General features: G+C 43.7%; 1 protein-coding gene and 1 pseudogene across 1 annotated transcript; both read left to right on the forward strand.

Moving 5' to 3' along the window:
- Positions 1-1,613: 1,613 nt before the first annotated feature.
- Positions 1,614-3,119, forward strand: LOC124967052 (ras-specific guanine nucleotide-releasing factor RalGPS2-like). Its single transcript, XM_047529003.1, has 2 exons — positions 1,614-2,806; positions 2,885-3,119. The coding sequence occupies exons 1-2, from the start codon at positions 1,980-1,982 to the stop codon at positions 3,117-3,119; spliced, it is 1,062 nt and encodes a 353-aa protein (XP_047384959.1). The 5' UTR covers positions 1,614-1,979.
- A 21,149-nt stretch (positions 3,120-24,268) lies between these two features.
- On the forward strand, positions 24,269-26,060 carry LOC124966560 (DPEP2 neighbor protein-like; annotated as a pseudogene).
- Positions 26,061-26,724: the final 664 nt, after the last annotated feature.

Genomic DNA, 26,724 nt, shown 5'->3' on the forward strand with positions numbered 1-26,724 from the left:
TTTGTTAAAATTCTAAGGTATCACACCTTTTAACTTCTAAGTTTGACATTTAGTTTAGAAAGTGAATGCACTGTTACACAAAACTCTCAAAATTGCTTGGTTAACTACTGACAATATGGGTTCATGTTAGGACTTACAGTAAGTTCTTGGAAAAATGTTTTGGTTTGTTTATTTTAAAAGGAAGAAGGGTTTGATATTTAAAATTCCTAGAGCCTCAAACTCTTTATCTTTATCCCTCTTAAAATTACTGTCTTATGATAAAATACATACATATTTATGGGGAATCTTTTAAACAAATGTGATCTTGAGTATTATATTAAACAAAAACAAAATAAACAATAAAAAAATAACTGGCATTATGCACATTAAACACTGTAAAAGAAAATATCCTGGCAAAATATCAATATTATCACCCTTGATGACTCCCTGTGGTTGGGAGAGAAATAATCTAATTAACTTGAAAAAAAAAATTTAATCATTGTAAAATCTTCTCAGGAAAGTTTAGCTTGAGATTATAGTTCTCTACTAAGCAGATGTATGGTTCCACAATGAATTCATAGAGAAAGCTAAACCTGAACCCCAGCTAGAAACAACCATGTTTTCTGGAACCTATTTTAAAAAAACTGGTATACGAACACTCGGCCTTTGTGCCTCCCGCAGGAAATAATGTTCCCCATACAGTACTCAATTCAGAAGTTTAGTGTTTAAAAAGATGTGCCCTCAACCAAAACAAACCCTTCCTCCCCATCCCAAACAGACCCCCACAACTTACATTATCAACATGTCTAATCCTACGTTCTTGCTGTGAGAAAACCAGTGAGGCTATGGACGACTGGAGGCAGGACAAACCTCTCAGGAGGGCTGCTGGTAAATCCCTGCTGAAGGAAAGGATCTGCTCACCACAGTTCAAAACCAGCTCCTGATACAATCCGTAAGAAATATGTCTATCCTTTTCAAAGTGTATCTAAAAAAAGGTGATTCCCCCCTCCAAAATTAGTACAAAGTTAAAAGAAATGGAAATTAGCTATGATCTATTCCAAGCACAGCACCGCCAGAAGATTCACACACACTATTTGGTGTTTCATGTTGGTTTTCCTTTCATTCTTTAAGGCAGTGGTTTCCACAGGTCAGTTCAGAGATAAGAAGCATGGTTCATGGCAGTTTGTTTTGCAACTCCAATTTGTTCTCTGGGAATATCTCACTTGATTCCCTGAAATGAGTGCTTTTTGGTTCAGAATTCCAAAGGCTGGGCTGGAGCCTGTGGGCTCTTCCTGGCACAGGATGGTTTGCCGCTGGCATCTTCTGTCAGGTCCCTGCTCTCACCCAGGAGCAGAGCTTCACCTCTTCCTCTTCAGGCTTTTACTCAAAAGTCATCAAGTTTGTAGGAACCTGTTGTTTGTTACTTTGGCAGGCTGCACTCAAATGCTTAAACCACAGCATTGCATTCATTCTACTGCCAGCTTGAAACTTGTATGAATTCCCTTTCTCAGAGTCAGTCAGCAGGAAGAGGTCTGGATGTTCTGGGTCATCAGCCATCATCACCATCCACCCCACCACAGAGACAGTCTTATTTGATGTTGATTTGAAATGTTAATATCGCAGCTACTGCTTCTGAGAAAAGTAGCAGCTCTGAATCATTAAGTGACAAAGGCTCCGAATTGAAGAAAAGCTTCGATGCTGTTGTGTTTGATGTTCTTAAGGTTACACCAGAAGAATACGCGGGTCAGATAACGCTAATGGATGTCCCAGTATTTAAAGCTATTCAACCAGATGAGCTTTCAAGTTGTGGATGGAATAAAAAAGAAAAATATAGTTCTGCACCAAATGCAGTTGCCTTCACAAGAAGATTTAATCACGTAAGCTTTTAGGTTGTAAGAGAGATTCTTCATGCTCAAACATTAAAAATTAGAGCAGAAGTTTTGAGCCACTATATTAAAACTGCTAAGAAACTATATGAGCTGAATAACCTTCATGCACTCATGGCAGTGGTTTCTGGCTTACAGAGTGTCCCAATTTTCAGATTGACAAAAACATGGGCATTATTAAGTCGAAAAGACAGAACTACCTTTGAAAAATTAGAATATGTAATGAGTAAAGAAGATAACTACAAAAGACTCAGAGACGATATAAGTAGCTTAAAGATGACACCTTGCATTCCCTATTTAGGTATCTATCTGTCAGATTTAACATACATTGATTCAGCATACCCATCAACTGGCAGCATTCTAGAAAACGAGCAAAGATCAAATTTAATGAATAACATCCTTCGAATAATTTCTGATTTACAGCAGTCCTGTGAATATGATATTCCCATATTGCCTCATGTCCAAAAATACCTGAACTCTGTTCAATATATAGAGGAACTACAAAAGTTTGTGGAAGACGATAATTACAAGCTGTCACTGAAGATAGAACCAGGGACAAGCACGCCTCGTTCTGCTGCTTCCAGGGAAGACTTGGTCGGTCCTGAAGTAGGAGCATCGCCCCAGAGTGGGAGAAAAAGTATAGCTGCTGAAGGAGCCTTGCTGCCACAGACACCCCCTTCCCCCCGGAACCTGATTCCACACGGACACAGGAAGAGCCACAGCTTGGGTTATAATTTCATTCAGAAAATGAATACAGCAGAATTTAAGAGTGCAACGTTCCCAAATGCAGGGCCAAGACATCTGTTAGATGATAGTGTCATGGAGCCCCATGCACCATCTCGAGGCCAAGCTGAAAGTTCTACTCTTTCTAGTGGAATATCAATAGGTAGTAGTGATGGTTCTGAACTAAGTGAAGAGACCTCATGGCCTGCTTTTGAAAGGAACAGATTATACCATTCTCTCGGCCCAGTGACAAGAGTGGCACGAAATGGCTATCAAAGCCATGTGAAGGCCAGCAGTTCTGCAGAGTCAGAAGATTTGGCAGTACATTTATATCCAGGAGCTGTTACTATTCAAGGTGTTCTCAGGAGAAAAACTTTGTTAAAAGAAGGCAAAAAGCCTATGGTAACATCTTGGACAAAATATTGGGCAGCCTTGTGTGGAACACAACTTTTTTACTATGCTGCCAAATCTCTGAAGGCTACAGAAAGAAAACATTTCAAATCAACATCAAATAAGACTGAAATTTCTTGAAGCTGCAGTCTATGAGGCCTTCTGGTTTCCAAGGTGGCAGGCAGGTATGATGCAGCCTCCTGACCTCAAGCATTGCTGTCAACCTGGGTGACTCCTCAGAGCAAAGTGGCTGACTCCAGAAAGTGAGCCAGGGGGACATCTACGATGTCTGCACTGCCTACCTTCTGCTCACCCTGCCACAACGCTCCCAAGGACAGCACAGTAATTGTCCCTATGATGCCTTACACTCAGCAACCTCACATTCCCTTCATTATCGGATTCAAACCTCTTCTTTCTTCATCTCCTGATCACAGCTCAAAACCAAGAATCCTGCTTCCTGGCCACCAGTCTTTCCACCCCAATTCCAAACACTCTGCCCAACTTCACACAACCAATCATTTCAGAGCCAAGACCTAGCTTCCCCACCTCTACCCTACTGCCAGTCTAATCCACCATACACTTGTCTTCTGCGTTGAAGAGAAAGGAGAACCATACTTAAATCCAAGTCTAGCTCAACTGATTCCAACCAAAATTTCACATCTTTCGCTCCTTGGATTCCTCTTCCACTCCCACTTCCCAATCCTCGGGTCAAAATGAGCTATTCGAAGCTGTCTCCACCTCCTGGTGGCCTCAATACTCCTCTCATCGTCGAGTCCTATATGTCTTCCTCAAAAAACACATTTCCTCTGAAGAAACAAGTTGAAGGGCATCCTTTCCATTCTGTTCTCAGGCTTACCATGACCCTCTGCTCTGACTTCTTTTGAGATGACATTTATACTGCATCATCTATTATTCTAAATGCATGCCTCACTTTTTTCTTTTCGTGATGCTTCATTTATTCATAAAAAGTTCTTATGTACAAAACAAGATGATATTTGTTTCCCAGAACTAAAAGGACTCTTTAAATAGTAAAAGTCACAACAAGGATTACATGGAGCTGTTTTTCACATAAGCACTTAAGTGAACAAATTCTTCACAAGGAAGCTATCAGACATACACTGAGATGCTCAGAACCACAGCTATGCCCACCAGACTCCCCCTGTGGGCACGGATCTGCAATAGGGCAGAAAGCAGCTTGATGAACCTTTACGTTCCTCATTTAGTTATATGTGGTGCTGAGAAATGAACCCAGCACCTCATGCATGCTAGGTACACAATCCACCACTGAGCCACAACTCAGCCTACATGTTTCCACTTTATTCATGAAAAGACAAACACCTGTTCATAGTATTTTTCTCTCCTTTTTTTTTTCCAGTTTTTAAAAAACTGCGGTTAAACCCAGGGCCTTGTACATTGCCGGGAAAGTGCTGGAGCACTGAGCTAATTCCACAGGCCTTTCATTATTTTATTTGGACACAGGGTTCTCCTTCGGTGCCTAGGATGGCTTCATATTTGCAATCCTCCTGCATCAGTCTCCGAGATAACTGGGATTACAGGCATGGGTCACCAGGCCTGGCCCTGTTCCAGTTTTGCCCATTGATCCACTAACATCCTTTCCAGCATTTTCTCCATCCACAACAGGATCTAGCCCAGACTAGACACTGTACCTCACCCTCACATCTTCTTACCTTCCATTTTTAATCTCCATACTATATTTGTGAGGAACATAAAGAAATCCTTTACCTTGGTGGAACAGTCTTTTCTACAGCCCATGATGACATCAATGCCAGCTACATCGTTTTCTCTGGGAAATCATGAAAGAAAAGAGGTAATAAACATAAAACTTGATGAAGAAGAGTCAAAAGCATGAACGGGTCTGTGCTAAAGAACCTCTTGCTGTGTCTCTCACTCTATGAAACACACCACCCTCAATGACACACTTCATCTGAACAGAGTTCCAGACAAAACACAAATGTTTGTACACATCTGAAACAGCTAGGAATTGAGGACTTTGCCACACTGCAGTTGTGTCAGAGAACTCGAATACCCAGTAACAGTAATGCTAAATCAATTCCAAAGTAGCATGTCTCACTGAGGAAATGAAAACCATTTGTCAATGCAGAGAAGTGACATAAGAACAAGAGCACTTTGTCAGAGAAACTCTTCTGGCACAAGTTATATGACGACCTTCATTTGCTGAGCTGCACAGTTGACTTACTCCAAAAACTCTCAAATGCAGAAGGGACCCTAACCTCATTCTCTGGTTTGTACAGTGAACAGTTTGTGGTCAACAACAATTATTGCCCGAGTCCCTTCTTGCTATCACTGTCATCAACAACAAAAGCCAACACATACCAAGCACTCCGAATGTGTGACATGCTCCAAATAACATGTCTGATTTCCTTTACCCTGCCATGTAAACAGAGGTGGGTAGTACTAATGGTATAGTTTCACAGAGTAAGGAACCAAGTTATCAGCAAGGCTAAGTAACTTCCAAGGCTCACACAGTTAGCCAGTAGGAAACCCAGAATTGCAACCCAGCTATATCTTAACTCTAAAACTCACTCTTTGATCACGGACTCTGCTGCCTTTCTTAACTCAGGAAGCAAGAGGACTTACCAACACTGAGAATTAAAGCCTCAGGACTCACAGTCAGGAGAATCCCGAATCCCCACAAAGGGAATCCCAGGAATAAACATTCGATATGGGCCCTCACACGAGGGTCTCTGGGAACTGGGAACAGGGGGTACATGTGAGTCCCGGGACAGACTTGAGATGTCATTAGAGAAAAGGAAATCACGCTCAGCTCAGAAGAGAAAGAAATGGGCCACAAGGCACAAGGATGGATCACCTCCATGGTCATCAGTGACACTAGGACCTCTTCTCTCACAGGAAAGACAAAGGGAGCTCAGGAGGGAGAAACCTTCCTAAGCCTGGCCACAGCCAGGGCTCCCTCTGCATCTGAGGTCCCCTGGGAACACGAAAGCCTTCATCAACCAATCAGTGCCCTGATAAAGGCAGATGTGCACACACATACATGCCCATCTCCCCACCAACATGTCCCACAAACACAAACACATACACATTCATGCCCACAGGTAGTGTGAACCATTTCTCTCCCAATAAACCAGCCCAATGGATGAGCTCACTGAGAAAGGAAAAAAATGGACTTGGAAGACCTTAACAATGTCCTTAATGCTATTCTTACGTTCAATCATACAAAAACATGAAGGAAAGAATCTTCTAGAAAACATGCAGATACCTACATGTTAAGTTCTAAGTTGTAGATACCTACAACTTAGGATACCATAATTGTATATCTACATATTGCCATCAACGTTTTAAAATCCTATACATTGGGAGGTGGAAGGAGGGCAAGAATGGAGGAAGGAGGGACTGCATAGAGGGAAAAGATGGGTTAAAGGGGTGGGGGGAAGGAAGAAATAACAGTATGAATCAAACACTATTACCCTATGTAAATGTATGATTACATAAATGGTATGCCTTTACTTCATGTACAGAGAAACAACATGTATCCCATTTGTTTAGAATAAAAATAAATTTAAAAAACATAAAAAAAATATAAAATAAAAAATTTAAAATAATAACCTGAACATCTTTTGGGAGCTATTTCTAAGAAAGCACCAAGGAATGTCCAGAGCAAGAGAACAGAGCAATGAAGTCTTTGCAACCCTAACTTAAAAGCATAACCGCCCACGAGCAGCAAGAACACACTTGCAATCACAGGAGCTCGGGAGGCCAACACAGGAATACTGCAAGTTTGAAGCCAGCCTCAGCCATTTAGAGGAGCTTAAGCAACTCCGTCAGATCCTGTCGAAAAGAAAGAATACAAAGGGCTGGATATGGCTCAGGGTTTCAGTGCCCTTGATTTCAATCCCTGCTAACAAAAAGCAGAAACAAACAGAGAGTTTAACTACTCTGGAGGAAATCTAATTCGTCCCACAGGAAATAAATACAGACTACACAAAAAGAAACACCAAAACCTGAATATAATCAATGTTAGGGATTCAAAAATTAATATACAAGTCATGTTGCCAAGCAAAAGATTCCTGTAATTAAGTAAATTAAATCTGAGACTGGAGGTATGGAACAGACTGTGGCAGCCTGATGTCCACACACTGGCTCCCATAGTGTAAGCACTCAGGAACGACACTTCCAAAAATGCTCAAGTCAAGTCTTCACGAAGCCACTGCTGTGCGAGGAAGCTCAGGCATTCGATGCTGGCCAACACAGGACCTAACTTATGACATCCAAATACACAGGAAGCCTCAGGAGGACACTTGACATTGGGGTCTCCTGTCATCTGGAAGACCACTCTGCTCTGTTCTCTTTCACAGGTGCGCAAGACTACTCGGTCATCAGGGGCCACGAAATCCACTGTTCTGAGCACCTCTACAAGAAAACACAAACACACGGGGTGCAAGTTCAGCCTAGCCTAAGCCCTGTAGGTGAACACAGCAAAGCATAACCTGGAATGGAAAAAAAGGATCACAGACGTTTGTGCTTCTGACGTGCTGATGATGGTCCATCTCACTACTCAGGTAACAATTTATTCACTTTATCATTCTTTCTTAAACTGCATGTTTGGGTTGTATGCACTGTCTGAGTGATTAGAAGCATTTTACAATTTTTTGAAATACTGGGAAAAACGTACATACACTGAACTTTGTGTTTCAATACTGGTCAAAATTGTCCTGGAACGTGGCACTTTAAGGTGCAAGTGACCATTTCTCAATTACTAAGAGTGTGTCAGGAAACTGGAGTAGACGAGTACTCTTTCAGTCAATCTTCACTATTATTGGCCGTTGCCTATTTTCAAATGCCTCTATTCACTAAAATTGAATTATACAGCTAATCAATACATGTGGTGTTTCCACTCATTCATGGACAGTCACTAAGTGACAACAAACTGCAGTCACCTGACATATACATCTCCAGAAGATCAAACAAGGTGCCACTCTTGACTCCTTATTTTTAGCTCTGATATGAAATTTGTCCTTTTAACAGTATATGCAGCTCTTCAATTTTTGTACTTTTCTTAACGATGTCACTGTAGAAAATGGCTTCAATCATGGTGCTGAAGTCCTCATGAGTGACCGGTATTATTTTGTATTTCATTCTTTCTTCTTTTTCTTTTTTTTTTTATTTTCTTGGTTGGGTACCAAGGCACTGGACCTGTCAGGCACATCCGCAGGGGAATTTGTATTTCATGTAGAGACAGGGTCTCACTCAGATGCTTAGCTGTTCACTTTCGCTGAGGTTGGCATTGAACTTGCGATCCCTCTGCCTCTTTTATGCTCTTAAGCACAAGAAGGCTGCATGAACCGTACTGTGTGTTCCAAAAGCCAGGGTTAGGCATGACAATGTAATGCTATTGGTTCCTGAGTTCAAGGTTAATGAATCAATGGTGTATTGGCTGGAGCTGCCAGTAGAGTTTCGTGGTACAACACAGGCTTAGAATGCACAAGGCACTGAGTTTGATCCCTAGCGCCAAAATAAATAAACAGCAGAGCTTTGAACACATACACACATAAAATCAGTTTAGGTGCTAATCAGGAGATAAAAATGTGACCAGAGGCTAGCAAAACCCCCTAATCCTGTATTTCCCCTAGGGTCACTCGGTTCACTATTCACAAACCAATTTTCCTTTCCTCAGCAACTTCATAGAACATAAATTCTACAAATAAGAAAAATCAACTATATTTCATGTATCCTTCTTAATGCAGCTCGACACTTGCTACTAACATCATTAACTTTCAAAGATGACTACTATAAGAAGAAGATGCGGACTGTAATTGTGGCTCAGTGGGAGAGCACTTGCCTGGTATGTATGAGGCCCTGTTTTCAATACTCAGCACCACATATACAAAATAAAACAAGAAACACTAACAGCTAAAAATATAATTTACACAAAGAGTAAATGTTCCCCTTTCTTTAGAAATGAGAGAGTTTTTCAATTTTTGCTTTTTCTTTGTTTGTTTGGGGTCCTTTACCAAAACACCCCATCCTGTTTTGTTTAATATAATCATTTTTTCAAGGTAAATGGACACAATACCTTTATTTTGCTTATTTATTTTAATGTGGTGCTTTCCATCAAAATCCAAGTAACTCACACCTGCTAGGAAAGTACTCTACTTCTGATCTACAACCCCAGTTGTCCCCTTTTCTTTTTGAGACAAGGTCTCCCTAAGGTGCTGAGACTGATCCCAAACATGAGATCCAGAAGGTGTGGAGTAAAGTGGGGAGCCCAGGACCTCTCACCACCATCACCACCTCCGACTTTCACTGCATCATGCCTCATGTCACACAAACATTTCTGAGGCTGAAGGGAGCAGCAGTGGTGGCAAACTGTGCAGATCCTCAAGCAGCGAGACAAAGAAGATAAGCCTTCGCCCTCAGGAACTGTCCTGGTGTTCTGTAACAGCCCAGCACTGTCAACTGTCTGGGACATGTTCTGGATGGCCACAAAATCAAATCCTAAGGCTTCAGGGACAAATGCCAGCCTCAGTGAAGGCAGCTATCGTCCAATGCTTCCACAAGGGATCCCACGACATACTGCTCTGCACAGACATAGCCTCTTGGGGCCTAAACAGCACCCATGTGGAGCTGGTTGTCCATTATGATTTTCCCCTCACCCTGCAAGATTACATTCACAGAGCAGGGAGGGTGAGCCGGCCTGGAAGCCAGGTGCCAGGTGCACTTGTCAGCTTGGGACCCATTCCTTGGATGTGAGCCCGGTACAGGAGATTGAACTTGCAGCTTGCAGGAGGAGAATCCTTCCAGGCCTGGCATCCTCTGGGAAAGAGCCTTTGCCTCAGCAATTGATTTCAGCCACTCAAATGTAATTCTAGATTAGGGATCTTTCCTGGTGTCCTGAAGGGGTGAACACACTTGTCACCTAGGCTGCCCTTAATACCTCTCAGGGCCTGGTGAGCTGCTAGTGGCTTCAAAGATGAGCTACTGGCCAGTATTGGAATAGTGGAGCATTGGACCAAAGTAGCATAGTCTTTCACATATATTGTGGAGAATAAAACTGGCTTTTATTTTCTGACATGACATTTATGGCAATAAATAATGTTTTCATGGACTACCTTAACAAGAATTACCATTAGGCCAGACTTCATTATATTTGACGATTCACACTCCAAATTGACTCATGTAGGACAGAGACTTAGTTGACTTTATTTTTTTTCTTTGCCGTATATGGAGGGAAAGCTCTCTACCTCTGAGCTATATCCCCAGCTCTATTCTTTCACCTCCCTCCCTCACTTCCTTTCCTCCTTCCTTCCTTTCTTCTCTTTCTGTTTTTCTCCCTCCCTCCATTCCTTCCTTTCCTCCCTCCTTCCTTCAATTCTTCCCTCTCTTTCATTCTTTCTTTCTTCCTCTTCCTTCCTTCCATTCTTCCTTCCTTCCTTTCATATTCTTTCTTTTCTTTCTTTCTCTCTTTCCTTTTATTGACTTTCTCTCTCTCTCCGACTTGCTCCCTTCCTTCCCCCCATTCCTTTCTTTGTTTCCATATGTCTCCCAGTGAAAAGGATTAAACCCAGAAAAACTCAACCTCTGAGCTACATCCCAGCTCTCTCCCTCTTTAAATTACTTAATGCGGTACTAGGAATGGAACCCACAGGAGATTTAACACTGACCTACATCCTCACACCGTTTTATTTTATCCAGGGTCTCGCTAAGTAGCTGAGACTGGCCTCACATTGTGGTCCTCCTGCCTAAGACTCCTACAAAGCTGGGATTGCAGGCTTACATACCCACACAGAGTTGCTTAGCCTTTTGTGAGAAAGGAAACTGAAATGATAATGTTCTCATTTTGTAATGTCATATTGTCATGAACACATCTCAAATTAGGTTAAAATGGGCCTGTCATTCCTACTTTGTAAACTCAATGGACAATTCCATTGGTCTTGGAGCACCTTGAACAGCCTTGCCACTGTCCACCACCTTGAAATGAGACAAGTTTGTCCTATCAGTTATAAATCTGGAGCCCCAACATGAACAACAAGAAACCCCATTGTTGAGCAGAACACCTCTGTCCTACATGTGCAACACTGTAGGCCCGTAACCTCCTTTTCAGACCTCACTTGTAAAAAGGTGAGAGTGCAATTCTTTTCCTGTTTTCTTCGTGGTTCCCAGGATCAAACCCAATGCCTCACATCTCCGAACCATCAAAGTATTAATCTCTGGGGCAGAAGGAGGTCAACTTCTTTGCAGTTCTTCCCAATTGGAGTGCTTTTATGAATCTCCAATTTTTTGGTTTCTGATTTCATACACTGGGGATTGAACTCAGGGTATTAAACCAGCTGGGGCACATCACCAGAACTTTTTTAATTTTAAAAAGAGGCAGCCTCTCACTGACTTTCTGAGGGTCTCACTAAGTTGATGACGTTGGCTTTAAACTAGAAAAATCTCTTGCACAGGGCTCCTGAGTCAACAGATCACAACACACCAAGCCCAAATATTATCCTATGTTCAGGTCCACAACTAAGAAGAGTTCCCTGACCCCCTAATCCACTCACATCACTGCCCCTCCAACAGTTTAATGCTTAGGATGAAGGATATGCAACCTGGCTGTCTCTGTGTTCATTCATGACGCTCAAGTCAGTCTCAGAATTTGGGTTTCTCTTGCTCCCCTGGGGTCATGGGCTGTCCCAATCCCCAGCTGTGCTACACTGACAGTTGTTATATGTCTAGTATATGGGTGGGGAGGCTAGAAGGGTAGGCCCAGGCAAAATTCTCTACTTTCACCATGTTTTCCATAAACGCCAGGGGTATGATGCCTAACGCTTCAAGTCACCCATTCCTTCCTTGACCTCAGTGGGTCGTGATGACATCACAAGCAACAGTTTCCATGGCAGGGTAGCTAGGAAACTTCCCTACCAGTTCTCTATGAGACACCAGAGATCTGGCTGCTACAGACAGAATGTCTGACCCGATATTTTATATTCAGTCTAACTTGTCTTCCGAGCCCTGGGAGAGCACTGCGGCAGGTAGGCCTAGGCCAGCCATCTGTAATGGAGCCCTTGGTAAATACACAACCTCACTGGACTGCCACAGGTTCATTTTGGGCTGGTCCATCACACCTCAGGACTTCCCCGGCCATGAGTGAGACCAAAGGTCTGCTGCTCCCTCAAGGACCCACAGTGCTTGTGCTCACTGCTCAGGACAAGTGTTCACAAAGGTCCTGATCTCTGTCAATCCAGCCCTCCCCTTCAGACTCCCAAGATGCTTCCTTCAGAGCCCAGTACACTGCTACTCATCTACGGTCCCAGCTACTTGGGGCTGAGGTGGGAGGATCACCTGAGCCCAGGAAATGGGCTCAAGGATCTGGGTGGGGAACAGAGTGAAACCTCAGCCAAAAGGTGAGACTCCCATCACCAAATCAGAAAGGAGGCTTTCTCCACATCCTTCCTTCATAAGACGCTTACAAAAGTGTGCTGTGCTTTCATTATCAAATGATGGAGCACTTTGAGGTGAGATCTTGGCCTCTCATCAACCTCACCTTCAGACACAGACACCTTTACCACACTGTCAGGGATACACACACTCGGGCCCCTCCCACAGGTCCCAGTCTGATCTGCTGAGGGAAAGGGTGGTGCCATGCAGCTGGGAAGAACAGAAGAGCCAGGGGGACAGAGCAAGTGGTAGTCAGACTAGAGGTCTGAGGAAATGATGTCTCAGGAAGTGGAGGGGAGAAGGCTATTGGGCCTGAGCTTGGCACCCTGAATCTGCACCTGGATCTCTGGATTCCTCTGTCCCAGAATAAGGCCTGCAGAAAGTGGTAGAACTGGACACACTGGTGTGCAACCATAGTGCCAGCTACTGAGGAGGCTGAGGCAGGAGGATGGCTTCACTCAAAGGTTCCAGGACAGTCTGAGGAAACATAGCAAAACACCATCTCAAAACAAGAAAGGCCTTAGAAAAATCCATAAAAACCAGGCTAGAATTCAGTGTGGTTCAAACAGGCTCTATCAATGGGTCCCAACAGAAGCTGCCAACGTCACAGGGGTTCTAAAACAATTTATATTAGACCCTGTATTCCAAACCTTGAAATTTATTTCCATTATTCTCAGAAATACAGACCTACAGAAATTTGCCTCAGTTGTAGAAGGGGAGATTAAGGAAGTGCTGTTTGTGATCATTTTGAGGTCTGACTGTTCTCTTGTTGCTTCCATTGGTTCCAAGAACTCAAGTACTTTACAGAAAGCACTCTTGAGGAGACAGAAAACATCCAGGGAGGTGACAGGCAAAGGCTGTGTTTGGGATGCCAAGCAGATAAGAGGGATTCAGTCAGAACAGGAAGAAACAGGAGAGGGAGGTGCTGGCAGAAAAGTGTATAAGGCGGAAGTGACTGATGGGTTCTGGGTTTCCTTCCAGCAGCGGTGCCTCCCGCGTCTCCTCCTACACCTGCATACTACCATGTTCTGTACCAAGGATGTGGAGAAACCCAGGTGGGCTGGCATGGGGAGACATACTGCCTGGTTGGTGGCTACCGGCTCTATGGGGACGCTCCCTTGGCCACTTCAGCCAAGGACAAAATAGACAAGTCAGCAGAGAAACCAGCAGAGAAGCCAGCTGAAAAGTCAACAGAGAAGCCCAATCAGAGAGCCTGAGGGGCTCCCAAGAAACGCCTGGCACCATCAGAGGTGGAAAATTCCTTGGGTTGCCCTGGCCCCAAAATTTGAGGCTTCAACCACACTGGAAAGAGACAAAGGCCACGGAAGCTTGCTGGCTCACCCTCTCTGTGGAGAGAAAAATCTTCTGATGCATCTTCTCTTTTTCACACTTCAAATTTCTATATTTATGAGAAATAAAAATGTTTATTATTGCTGTCTATTGACTGTGATGTTATTCAAACACACAAAAATTTGAGGAACACACTAGAGGAAGTTTCAAACAGTGTTCAATGTGTTGTACCCAGAGCCTGGGTTAAGCATGCCGTGAGGAACTGCTAGACCTTATAGTAGTGTCTGCAGAGCTTGGCAGAGACTGGGTCTCTATTAAAAGCCATGCTTTATTTTCCTCCTCCTTCTTTCTAAAGGTAATCTTTGTGTTCAAAGGAAATTATCAACAATTTCCCTACCCTTTCTTCTTCTCTCCACAGTACTGGAAAACGATTCCAGGGTTGCTCTACCATGAAGCTATGTACCCAGTCCTTTCTGGTTTTTTATTTGGGACAGCATCTTCAAAGTTGCTGAGGCTGACCTCAAACTTGTGATTTTCCTGCCTCAGCCTCCCATAAATCTGGGATTATTGGTGTTTGCCATCACACCTTTGTTCTCCTTACAATTTTTACCACAAATTTTTTTTATACTTTTAGTTCTCAATGAACCTTTTCTTCATTTATTGTATAGGATCCTGATAATCGAACCCAATGCCCCATACACACTAACAGGCAAGTGGCCCACCACTGAGCCACAACCCCAGAACCCTTCTCAATTTTCTACATGTCTTGTGTTCTACACAAGGCAATGAATTACTTTCATAATCAGTATACCAGGGGAGTGTAGCAGAGGAGAGAATCCTTGAAAGCCTGAAAGAAAGTGAAAAAGCAATTCCAAGAAATACAGTATGCACACTGTACTAATGAATGCTCACCACATGGGCTCAGAAGGATGACAGTTGTTACAGTTTAATCTCATGTTCAGTGGTGACAGATTAAATCACACAGAGTGCAGCCCCCCCGGAAGTGGAGCCAGGGACATCACAAGTACAAATCCAGCCTCAGCAACTTAATCTCAAAATAAAATTAAAAAGGTTGGGGATATGACTCAGTGGATAAACCTCCTTGGATTCAATCCCTGCTACCAAATAACAACAACAACAAAAACACTCTCCACACACTGGCCATGCTGGGCCTCACTTTGAGAACTGGTAGGAGGAGGAGGCACTAGCTCTGCATTAGACACACGAACCTTCCAGGCCTCAGGGAAGCACAGGCACTCACCCAGCTCCATCTTCCCTTCACCTCACACACTCACACACCAGCCCTTCCTCAGCAATCTCAGGACCTCAAATTCAAGCTCACTGCCCCTTCCCCAGCAGTCTGACACAATGGAATTTCCTTCATTCCTTCCTCATTTTGTTCTTTTATTGAAGAGATTAAACACTCAAATTTAAGAAAACTTAAAAGAGTAAAGATTCCCCCTGCTTAAGTAATGGGAGATCTTTCAATCTACATTCTTTTTTTCTCTCCTTGTTACTGCAGTCCTTTCCATAATGCTCAGTCCTTTTTCAGAGAGGGTCCACATGAGTTCCTTGAGACCGTCTTGCCGAAGCTTCCACAATGGCTGGAATTACAGGTGTGTACCACTGGGCACAGCTCAGTCTATACTTTTTATCTGCCTTCAATTTTTGAACCATGAGAATAGAGCACATAGTTGGCTGGCATGTGCCAGTACGGCATACCGGTTGGTATCTCTTCTAAATGGCTAGTGCCAGTCACTATTTTAACGCTACCCCAGGACTGTAATTTTCCTACTTAGAGAAAAACAAATAAAATCCATGCTTCCTTCCCCAGAGGAGGCCAATGCCCCTACTTTCTTCTTTGTCTTCCCAAATATATTCTGTAGATAAAAAGTCAACATATATAAATATTCATTCCCCATTTTCCTGAAGTAAACAGTAGTACACTGGAAGAAATTCTGCTCATTGTTCTTTTTCACTGCATGAGGTACATCATTCCAAATGATTTCTGCTCTGCTCCTTACATAACTGAGGAACACACTGACATAATCAGAGAAAACACAGCCATACGTTTTCAACTCCTCATACACAGTTTCAAATTTCTGAAATTCTTGGAAGCTACCATCCACGAGGTCCTCTGGTTTTTTAAGCAGGCAGGCAGGTATGATGCAGCCTCCTGACCTCAAGTATTGCTGTCAACCCAGGTGACTCCTCAGAGCAAAGTGGCTGACTCTGGAAGTGAGCCAGGGGGACATCTACGATGTCTACACTGCCCATCCTCTGCTCACCCTGCCACAGGCTCCCAAGGGCAGCACAGTAGGAGTCCCTCTGATGCCTTACACTCAGCAACCTCAATTTCCTTCATCATTGGATCCAAACCTCTTCTTTCATCAGCTCCTGATCACAGCGAAAAACCAAGAATCCTGCTTCCTGGCCACCAGTGTTTCCTCCCCAATCCCATCCACTCTTCCCAACATCCCACATCCAATCATTTCAGAGCCAAGACCTAGCTTCCCCACCTCTACCCTACTGCCAATCTAATCCACTAGACACTTGGCGTCTCTGCTCAAAAGAAAAACCAACCATACCTAAAGTCTAAGTCCAGCTCATCTGATGCCAACCAATGTTTGCCATCTTTTGCTCCTTGTCTTCCTCTTTCTCACGTCCCCAGTCTTTCGGTCAAAATGAGCTATTCACAGTTGTCTCCACCTCTTGGTGGCGTCCACACTCCTCTCATCGTGGAGTCCTCGATGTCTTCCTCCAGGACCAAGTTTCCTCTGAAGAAACAAGTTGAAGGGCGGCCTTTCCACTCTGTTCTTAGGCTTACCATAGCCCTCGGCTCTGATCTCTTCTGAGATGACATTTAGGCTGCATCCTCTACTATTGTAAATGTATGCCTCACTTTTCCTTTTTTGGGGGATGCTTGATTTATTCATAAAAAAAGTTCTTATGTACAAAACAAGATCCTTTTTGTTTCCAAGAATTAAAAGGACTCTTTAAAATATTTAAAAAGTCAGAACGAGGATTACATGGAGCTGTTTTTCTCATAAGCAATTAAGTGAACAAATTCGCCACAAGAAAGCTATCAAACACACATTGAGATGCTCAGGACCATAGCTTTACACACCAGACTCCCGCCGTGGGCAGGGATCTGCACTTGTGTAGAGAAGCAGGTTGATAGACCTGTACTTTCCTCATTTAGTAATATGTGGTGCTGAGAAATGAACCCAGTACCTCATGCATGCTAGGCACACACTCCACCACTGAGCCACAACCCAGCCCATATGTTTGGATTTTATTCATGAAAAGACAAAGACCTGTTCATGGTATTTTTCTTTGCTTTTTTTTCCCTATGCTTAGCAACACTTGTACATTGCCTTGTACAGGTCCTTGTACATTGCCAGGAAAGTGCTATACCAGTGAGCTAATTCCACAGGCCTTTCATATTTTATTTGGAGACAGGGTTCTCCTAAGGTGCCTAGGATGGCTTCATATTTGCAATCCTCCTTCACCAGTCTCCAGGATAACAGGGATTACAGGTATGGGCCACCAGGCCTAGCCCTGTTCCAGTTTTGCCCATTGACCCACTAACATCCTTTCTAGCATTTCCCCCATATACAACAGGATCCAGTCAAGAAGGAGACACTGTACCTTGTTGTCACATCTGATTACCTTCCTTTAATCTCCATACTATACTTGTGAGGAACATAAAGAAATCCTTTACCTTGGTGGAATATTCTTTTGTACAGCCCATATTGACATCAATGCCATCTACATCACTTTCTCTGGGAAATCATAAAGAAAAAGGTAACAAACATTCAACTTGAGGAAGAAGGTAGAGTCAAAATCTGAATGGGTCTGGGCTCATAAACCTCTTGCTGTGTCTCTCACTCTATGAAACACACCACCCTCAATGACAGACCTCATCTGAGCAGAGTTCCAGACAAAAGACATAATGTGTATACACATCTGAAAAGAGCTAGGGATTGAGAACTTTGCCATACTGCAGTTGTGTCAGATTACTCGAATACCCAGTAACAATCATGCTAAATCAATTCCAGGGCAGGATTTCTCACTGGGGTAATGAAAACCATTTATCAATGCAGAGAAGTGACATAAGCACAAAAGCCCTTTTCCAGAACAACTCTTCTGGCAGAAGTTACACGACTACCTTCATAAGTTGAGCTGCATGGTTGACTTACTCCAAAAACTCTCAAATGCAGAAGAGACAATGACCTCATTCTCTGCTTTCTACAGTTAACAGTCTATGATCAAGAGCAATTACTGCCCGAGTCCCTTCTTGCTATCACTGTCATCAACAACAAAAGCTAACATGTACCAAGCGTTCCCAATGTGTGACATGCTCCAAATAACATGCCTGATTTCCTTTGCCCTGCCCTGTGACAGAGGTGGATAGTACCAATGGTATCATTTCACACAGTGAGGAACTAACTTATCAGCAAGGCTAAGTAACGTCCCAACGTCACACACTTAGCCAGTAGGAAACCCAAATTCCTACTCAGGTGTATCTTAACTCTAAAACCCACTCTTTGATCATGGTACTCTGCTGACCTTCTTAACTCAGGAAGCAAGAGGACTTACCAACACTGAGAATTAAAGCCTCAGGACTTACAGTCCGGAGAATCCCCACAAAGGGAATCCCAGGAATAAACATTCAAATTGGGCCCTCAGAAGAAGGTCTCTAGCAGCTGGGAACAGGGAGTACCCATGAGTTCCAGGATAGCCTTCAGATGTCATAGAGAGGAAAGAAAATAACTCTCAGCTCAAAAAAGAAAGTAATGGGCCACAAAGCACAAGGGTGGGTTACCTCCAAGGTCATCAGTGACACTAAGACCTCTTCTCTCACAGGAAAGACAAAAGGAGCTGGAGAGGGAGAAACTTAGCCAAGCCTGGCCACAGCCAGGACTCCCTCTGCATCTGAGGTCCTTGGGAACACAAAAGGCTTCATCATCCAATCAATGCTCTGATGAAGGCAGATGTGCACACACATACATGCTCATCTCCCCGCCAACGTGCCCCGCACACACAAACACATACACATTCATGCTCACAAGCAGGGTGGACCATTTGTCTCCCAATAAGCCAGCCCAATGGATGAGCTCACTGAGAAAGGAAAAAAATGGACTTGGAAGACCTAAACAATGTCCTTAATGCTATTATTATGTTCAATCATACAAAAACATGAACGAAAGAATCTTCTAGAAAACATGCAGATACCCACAAAATAAGATTCTATCATTATATATCGATCCATTCTCATCAACGTATTCAAGACCTGAACATCTTTTGGGAGTTATTTCTACGAAAGCACCAAGGAATGTCCAGCGCAAGAGAACAGAGCCATGGAGTCTTTGCACCCTAACGTAAAAGCTTAACTGCCCATGTGCAGTACCACCCACTGGCAATCCCAGCAGCTCAGGAGGCCAACACAGGAAGATCCCAAGTTTGAAGCCAGCCTCAGCCATTTAGAGAAGCTCTAAGCAACTCAGTAAGACCCTGTCTCAAAAGAAAAAATACAAAGGGCTGGGGATGTGGCGTAGGGATTCAGTGCCTTTGATTTCAATCCTTAAAACCAAAAAGCAGACACAAACAAACAGAGAGTTTAACCACTCTGGAGGAAATCTAATTCGTCTGAGAGGAAATAAATACAGACTACACAAAAAGAAACACCACAACCTGAATAATCAATGCTAGGGATTTGAAAATTTAATATACAAGTCATGTTGCCAAGCAAAAGATTCCTGTAATTAAGTAAATTAAATCTGCGACTGGAGGCATGGAACAGACTGTGCCAGCCTGATGTCCACACACTGGCTCCCATAGTGTAAGCACTCACGAGTGACCCTTCCAAAAATGCTCAAGTCAAGTCTTCACGAAGCCACTGCTGAGCGAGGAAGCTCAGGCATTTGATGCTGGCCGGCACAGGACCTAACTTATGACATCCCAACACACAGGAAGCCTCAGGAGGACACTTGACATTGGGGTCTCCTACCATCTGGAAGACCACTCTGCTCTGTTCTCTTTCACATCTGTGGAAGACTACTCGGTCATCAGGGACCACAAAATTCAATGTTCTGAGCACCTCTACGAGAAAACACAAACACATGGGGTACAAGTTCAGCCTAGCCTAAGCCCTGCAGGTGAACACAGCAAAGCATGACCTTGAAGGGAGAAAAGGGATCACAGACGTTTGTGCTTCTGACGTGCTGATGATGGTCCATCTCACTACACAGGTAACAATTTATTCACTTTATCGTTCTTTCTTAAACTGCATGTTTGGGTTGTATGCACCTACTCTGAGTGATTACAAGAATTTTACAACTTTTTGAAATATTGAAAAAATTTACATACACTGAACTTTGTGTTTCAATACTGGTCAAAATTGTCCTGCAAGATGGCACTTTGAGGTACAAGTGACCATTTCTTAATTACAAAGAGTGTGTCAGGAAATTGGAGTGGACGAGTACTCTTTCAGTCAATCTTCACTACTATTTGCAGTTGCCTATTTTCAAATGCATCTATTCACTAAAATTGAATTATACACCTAATCAATACATGTTGTGTTTCCACTCATTCATGGACAGTCACTAAGTGACAACAAACTGCAGTCACCTGACATACACATCTCCAGAAGATCAAACAAGGTGCCACTCTTGTCTCCTTATTTTAGCTCTGATACTAAATTTATCCTTTTGATAGTATATTTAGCCCTTCAATTTTTGTACTTTTCTTAACGATGTCACTGTAGAAAATGGCTTCAATCATGGTGCTGAAGTCCTCATGAGTGACCGGTATTATTTTGTACTTCATTCTTTCTTGTTTTTCTTTTCTTTTTTTTTTTTTTTTCATGGTTGGGTACCAAGGCACTGGACCTGTCAGGCACATCCCCAGGGGAATTTGTATTTCATGTAGAGACAGGGTCTCACTCAGATGCTTAGCTTTTCACTTTTGCTGAGGCTGGCTTTGAACTTGCGATCCCTCTGTCTCTAAAGTGCTCTTAAACACAAGAAGGCTGTCATGAACCGTACTGACAAAACATGTGTGTTCCATAAGCCAGGGTTAGGCATGACAATATAGTGCTTTTGGTTCCTGAGTTGAAGGTTAATGAATCAACGGTGTATTGGCTGGAGCTGCCAGTAGAGCTTCATGGTACAGCACAGACTGAGAATGCACAAGGCACTGAGTTTGATCCCTAGTGACTAAATAAATAAACAGCAGAGCTTTGAACACATACACGCATAAAATCAGTTTAGGTGCTAATCAGGAGATAAAAGAGTGACTAGAAGCTAGCAAAACCCTAATCCTGTATTTCCCCTAGGGTCACTCAGTTCACTATTCACAAACCAATTTTCCTTTGCTCAGCAACTTCATAGAACATAACTTCTACGAATAACAAAAATCAACTATATCTCATGTATCCTTCTTAATGAAGCTCGACACTTCCTACTACCATCATTATCTTTCAAAAATGACTACTATAAGAAGAAGATACGGACTGCAATTGTGGCTCAGTGGGAGAGCACTTGCCTGGCATGTATGAGGCCCTGGATTCAATACTCAGCACCACATATACAAAATAAAACGAGGTACATTAACAGCTAAAACTATATTTAACAAAAAGAGTAAATGTTCCCCGACCTTTAGAAACAAAAGATTATTCAATTTGTACTTTTTGTTTGTTTGTTTTGGCGTACTTTACCAAAATCCCTCAAACTTTTTGTTTAATATTAGCATTTTTTTAGGGTAAATGGACACAATACCTCTGTTTTGCTTTTTTATTTTAATATGGTGCTCTCCATCAAACCAAGTAACACACACCTGCTAGGAAAGTACTCTACTACTGATGTAAAACCCCAGTTTTCCCCCTTTTGTTTTGTGACAAGGTCTCCCTAAGGTGCTGAGACTGATACCCAACGTGAGATCCAGAAGGTGTGGAGTAAAGTTGGGAGCCCAGGATCTCTCACCACCATCAGCACTTCACAGCTCCACTGCATCATGCCTCATGTCACACAAACATTTCTGAGGCTGAAGGGAGCAGAGAAGGTGGCAGATTTGCTGCAGATCCTCAAGCAGCGTGACAAAGAAGAGAAGCCTGCACCCTCAGGAACTGTCCGGGTGTTCTATAACAGCTCCAGCACTGTCAACTGGCTGGGATATATTCTGGATGACCCCAATTTCAAACACCTAAGTCTTCAAGGGACAAATGCCAGCCTCAGTCAGGGCAGATATCTTCTAATGCTTCACAAGGGATCCCAAGACATACTGCTCTGCATAGACATAGCCTCTCAGAGCCTACACAGCACCCATGTGGAGCTGCTTGTCAACTATGATTTTCCCCTCACCCTGCAAGATTACATCCACAGAGCAGGGAGGGTGGGTCGGCTTGGGAGCCAGGTGTCAGGTGCGCTTGTCAGCTTTGTGACTCATCCCCGGGATATGAGCCTGATGGTGGAGATTGAACGGGCAGCTTGCAGAAGGAGAAGCCTTCCAGGACTGGCATCCTCGGTAGATGGCCGTTGCCTCAGCAAGCTTGAGTCTGGTTCACTCAAATGTGAATCTGGATTAGGAATCTTCACTGGTGTCCTGCATGGGTGAACACACTTGTCACCTAGGCTGTCCTTAATGCCTCTCAGGGCCTGGTGAGCTGCTAGTGGCTTGAAAGATGAGGTACTAGCCAGTATTGGAGTAGTGGAGCATTGGACCAAAGTAGCATAGTCATTCACATATAATGTGCAGAATAAAACAGAATTGTATTTTCTGCCATTTCATTTCTAGCAATAAATAATGTTTTCATAGACTGACTTAACAAGAATTACCATTGGGCCAGACTTCATTTTATTTGATGACTCACAATCCAGATTGCCACATGGAGGACAAAGATTCAGTTGAGTTTATTTTCTTTCTTTACAGTGAATGGATGGCAAGCTCTCTACCTCTGAGTTACATTCCCAGCCCTATTCTTTGACTTTTCCTTCTTTCTTCCTTTCTTTATTTCCTTCCTTCCTTCTTTCTTTCTTTGCTTCTTCCTTTCTTACTTCCTATATTTCTCTCTCTCTTTCTCTCCCTCTCCTTCTTTCTTTCCTTTCTCTGTCTCTCCGTTCTTTCCTTCCTTCCCTCCTTCTCTTTCTTTCTTTCCAATTTTCTTTCAGTAAAAATCCCAGGGGCACTCAACCTCTGAGCTACATCCCAGCTCTCTCCCTCTTTAAATCACTTACTTGTGGTACTGGGAATGCAAACCACAGGAGCAATGCTACTGACCTACATCCTCAGCCCATTTTATTTTTATCTAGGGTCCCACTAATGTGCTGAGACTGACTTCACATTGTGGTCCTCCTGCTTACGACTCCTGCAAAGCTGGGATTGCAGGCCTACATACCCACACAGAGCCTCTTAACCTCTTGTGAAGAAAGGGAACTGAAATGATAATGTGCTCATTTTGTAATGTCATAGTGTCATAAACACATCTCAAATTTTAGGTTAAAATGGGCCTGTATGCCTATTTTGTAAAGTCACTAGAGAATTCCTTTGGCCTTGGAGCACCTTTAACAGCCTTGCCACTGTCCACCACCTTGAAATGTGACAGTTTGTCCTACAGTTATAAATCTGGAGCCCCAACATGAACAAGAAATCCCACTGTTGAGCAGAACACCTCTGTACTACCTGGATTACCCTAGCTAGGCCCCTTAGGCTCCATTTCAGACCTCACTTGTGAAAACGTGAGGGTGTAATTCTTTTCTTGTTTTATCTCTGTTGCCCAGGATCAAACCCAATGCCTCACATCTCCATTCCATCAAAGTATTAATCTCTGGAGCAGAAGGAGGTCAACATGAGCCCATCTTTGCATTTCTTCCCAATTGGAATGCTTTCAAACATCTCCAATTTTTTGGTTCTTTTCTTTCATACACTGGGGATTGAACTGAGGGGTACTAAACCAACTAGGGCACATCCCCAGGACTTCTTTAATTTTAAAAAGAGGCAGGCTCTCACTGACTTGCTTAGGGTCTCACTAAGTTGAAGAGGCTGGCTTTAAACTAAAAAAATCTCCCTCATAGGGCTCCTGAGTCAAGAGATCACAACATGCCAAGCTCGAATATTAACCTATGTTCAGGCCCACAACTAAGAAGAGTTCCCTGACCCCCTAATCCACTCACATCACTGCCCCTCCAACAGTTTAATGCTCAGGGACAGGGCGATGCAACCTAGCTGTCTCTGTGTTGATTCATGACTCTCAGGTTAGTCTCAGAATTTGGGTTTCTATTGATCCCCGGAGGTCATAAGCTGTCCCAACCCCCAGCTGGGCTCCACAGACAGTGGATATTTGTCTAGGATATGAGCGGAGAGGCCAGAAGGGAAGGCCCAGGCAGTATTTTCTACTTTCAACCATATTTTCCATAAAACACCAAGGGTCTGACACCACTCCTCAAGTCACCCATTCCTTCCGTGACCTCAGTGGGTCGTGATGACATCACAAGCAACAGTTTCCATGGCAGTGTAGCTAGGAAACTTCCCTACCAGTTCTCTACAAGACACCAGTGAGTCTGGCTGCTCAAGAGAGAATGTCTGACCGGATATTTTATACCCAGTCTAACTTGTCTTCCGTGTCCTGGGAGAGCAGTGCGGCAGGTAGGCCCAGGCCAGGAATCAGTAATGGAGCCCTTGGTAAATACACAACCTCACTGGACGGCCACAGGTTCTTTTGGGGCTGGCCCATCACCTCAGGACTTCCCCGGCATGAGTGAGACCAAAGGTCTGCTGCTCGCTCAAGGACCCACAGTGCTTGTGCTCACTGCTCAGGGCAAGTCTTCACAAAGGTCCTGATCTCTGTCAACCCAGCCTTCCCTTCAGACTCCCCAGATGCTTCCTTCAGAGCCCAGTACACTGCTACTCATCTACGGTCCCAGCTACTTGGGACTGAGGTGGGAGGATCACCTGAGCACAGGAGATGGGTTCAAGGATCTGGGTGGGGAACAGAGTGAAACCTCAGAAAAAAGGTGAGACTCCCATCACCAAAACAGAAAGGAGGCTTTCTCCACATCTTTCCTTCATAAGACACTTACAAATGTGTGCTGCGCTTTCATTATCAAATGATGGAGCACTTTGAGGTGAGATCTTGGCCTCTCATCAACCTCACCTTCAGACACAGACACCTTTACCACACTGTCAGGGATACACACACTCGGGCCCCTCCCACAGGTCCCAGTCTGATCTGCTGAGGGAAAGGGTGGTGCCATGCAGCTGGGAAGAACAGAAGACCCAGGGGGACAGAGCAAGTGGTAGTCAGACTGGAGGTCTGAGGAAATGATGTCTCGATAAGTGGAGGGGAGAAGGCTATTGGGCCTGATCTTGGCACCCAGAATCTGGACCTGGATCTCTGGATTCCTCTGTCCCAGAATATGGACTACAGACACCCTATGGTAGGGCTGGACACACTGGTGTGCAACCACAGTGCCAGCTACTGAGGAGGCTGAGGCAGGAGGATGGCTTCAGCTCAAGAGTTCCAGGACAATCTGAGGAAACATAGCAAAATACCATCTCAAAAGAAGAAAGGCCTTAGAAAAATCCATAAAAACCAGGCTAGAATTCAGTGTGGTTCAAACAGGCTCTATCAATGGGTCCCAACAGAAGCTGCCAACGTCACAGGGGTACTAAAACAATTTATATTAGACCCTGTATTCCAAAATTGAAAATTATTTCAACTAAAGCCTCAGAAATGACAGACCTACAGAAATTTGTCTCAGTTCTAGAAGGGGAGATTGAGGAAATGCTGTTTATGAACATTTTGAGATCTGACTATTCTCTTGCTGCTTCCATTGGCTCCAGGAACTCATGTACTTTATAGAAAGCATCTCTTGAGGAGACAGAAAACATCCAGGGAAGTGACAGGCAAAGGCTGTGTTTGGGATGCCAAGCAGATAAGAGGGCTTCAGTCAGAACAGGAAGGAACAGGAGAGGGAGGTGCTGGTGGCAAAGTGCATAAGGCAGAAGTGACTGATGGGTTGTGGGTTTCCTTCCAGCAGCGCTGCCTCTCGAGTCTCCTCCTACACCTGCATACTACCATGTCCTATACCAAGGATGTGCAGAAACCAAGGTGGGCTGGCATGGGGGACATACTGCCTGGTTGGTGGCTATTGGCTCTATGGGGACGCTCCCTTGGCCACTCCAGCCAAGGACAAAATAGAGAGGCCAGCAGAGAAGCCAGCAGAGAAGCCCAATCAGAGAGCTAGAGGGGCTCCCAAGAAATGCCGAGCACCATCAGAGGCAGAAAAGACCTTGGGTTGCCGTGGGCCCAAAATTCGAGGCTTGATCCACACTGGAAAGAGACAAAGGCCACGGAAGCTTGCTGGCTGAGCCTCTCTGGGGAAAGAACAACTTCTGATGCACCTTCTGTTTTTCACAGTTATATTTACTGTATTTAGTTGAGAGAATTAAAAATGTTTATTGTTGCCGTGTATTGACTGTGATGTCATTCAAACATACAAAAATTTGAGGGACACATGAGGAGGTTTCACAGGATGTCCAATGGTGTCGCACCCAGGGCCATGGTTAAGCATGCCATGAGGAACTGCTAGACCTTATAGTAGTGACTGCAGAGCTTGGCACAGAATGGGTCTCTTTTAAAATCCATGCTTTATACTCCTCCTACTTCTTTGTAAAGGTAATCTTTCTGTTGAAAGTAAATAATCAAAAATTTCCCCATTCTTTTCTTTTTCTCTCCGCAGTACCGGAAACTGATTCCAGGGTTGCTCTGCTTTTGAGCTACATGCCCACTCCTTTCTGTATTTTTATTTGGAGGGAGGGTCTGGAGAGTTGCTGAGGCTGACCCCAAACTTGTGATCTTCCTGCCTCAGCCTCCCAAGGACCTGGAATTATTGGTGTTTGCCATCACAAATTTGTTCTCCTTATAATTTTTACCACAACTTTTTTTATATTTTTAGTTCTCAATCAAACTTTTTTTCATTTATTTTATGTGATCTGAGATTCGAACCCAGTGCCCCATACACACTTACAGGCA

This window comes from Sciurus carolinensis, chromosome 16, assembly GCF_902686445.1.
Source record: "Sciurus carolinensis chromosome 16, mSciCar1.2, whole genome shotgun sequence".
Lineage (NCBI taxonomy): Eukaryota > Metazoa > Chordata > Mammalia > Rodentia > Sciuridae > Sciurus > Sciurus carolinensis.

What these genes read in the sequence shown, in the direction of transcription:
- LOC124967052 (XM_047529003.1), top strand. Translation starts at nt 1,980, where the DNA reads ATGGCAGTGGTTTCTGGCTTACAGAGTGTCCCAATTTTCAGATTGACA. An exon ending in TCATGGCCTGCTTTTGAAAG is followed by an intron (nt 2,807 to 2,884) that starts GAACAGATTATA and finishes GAAGGCCAGCAG; the next exon opens with TTCTGCAGAGTCAGAAGATT.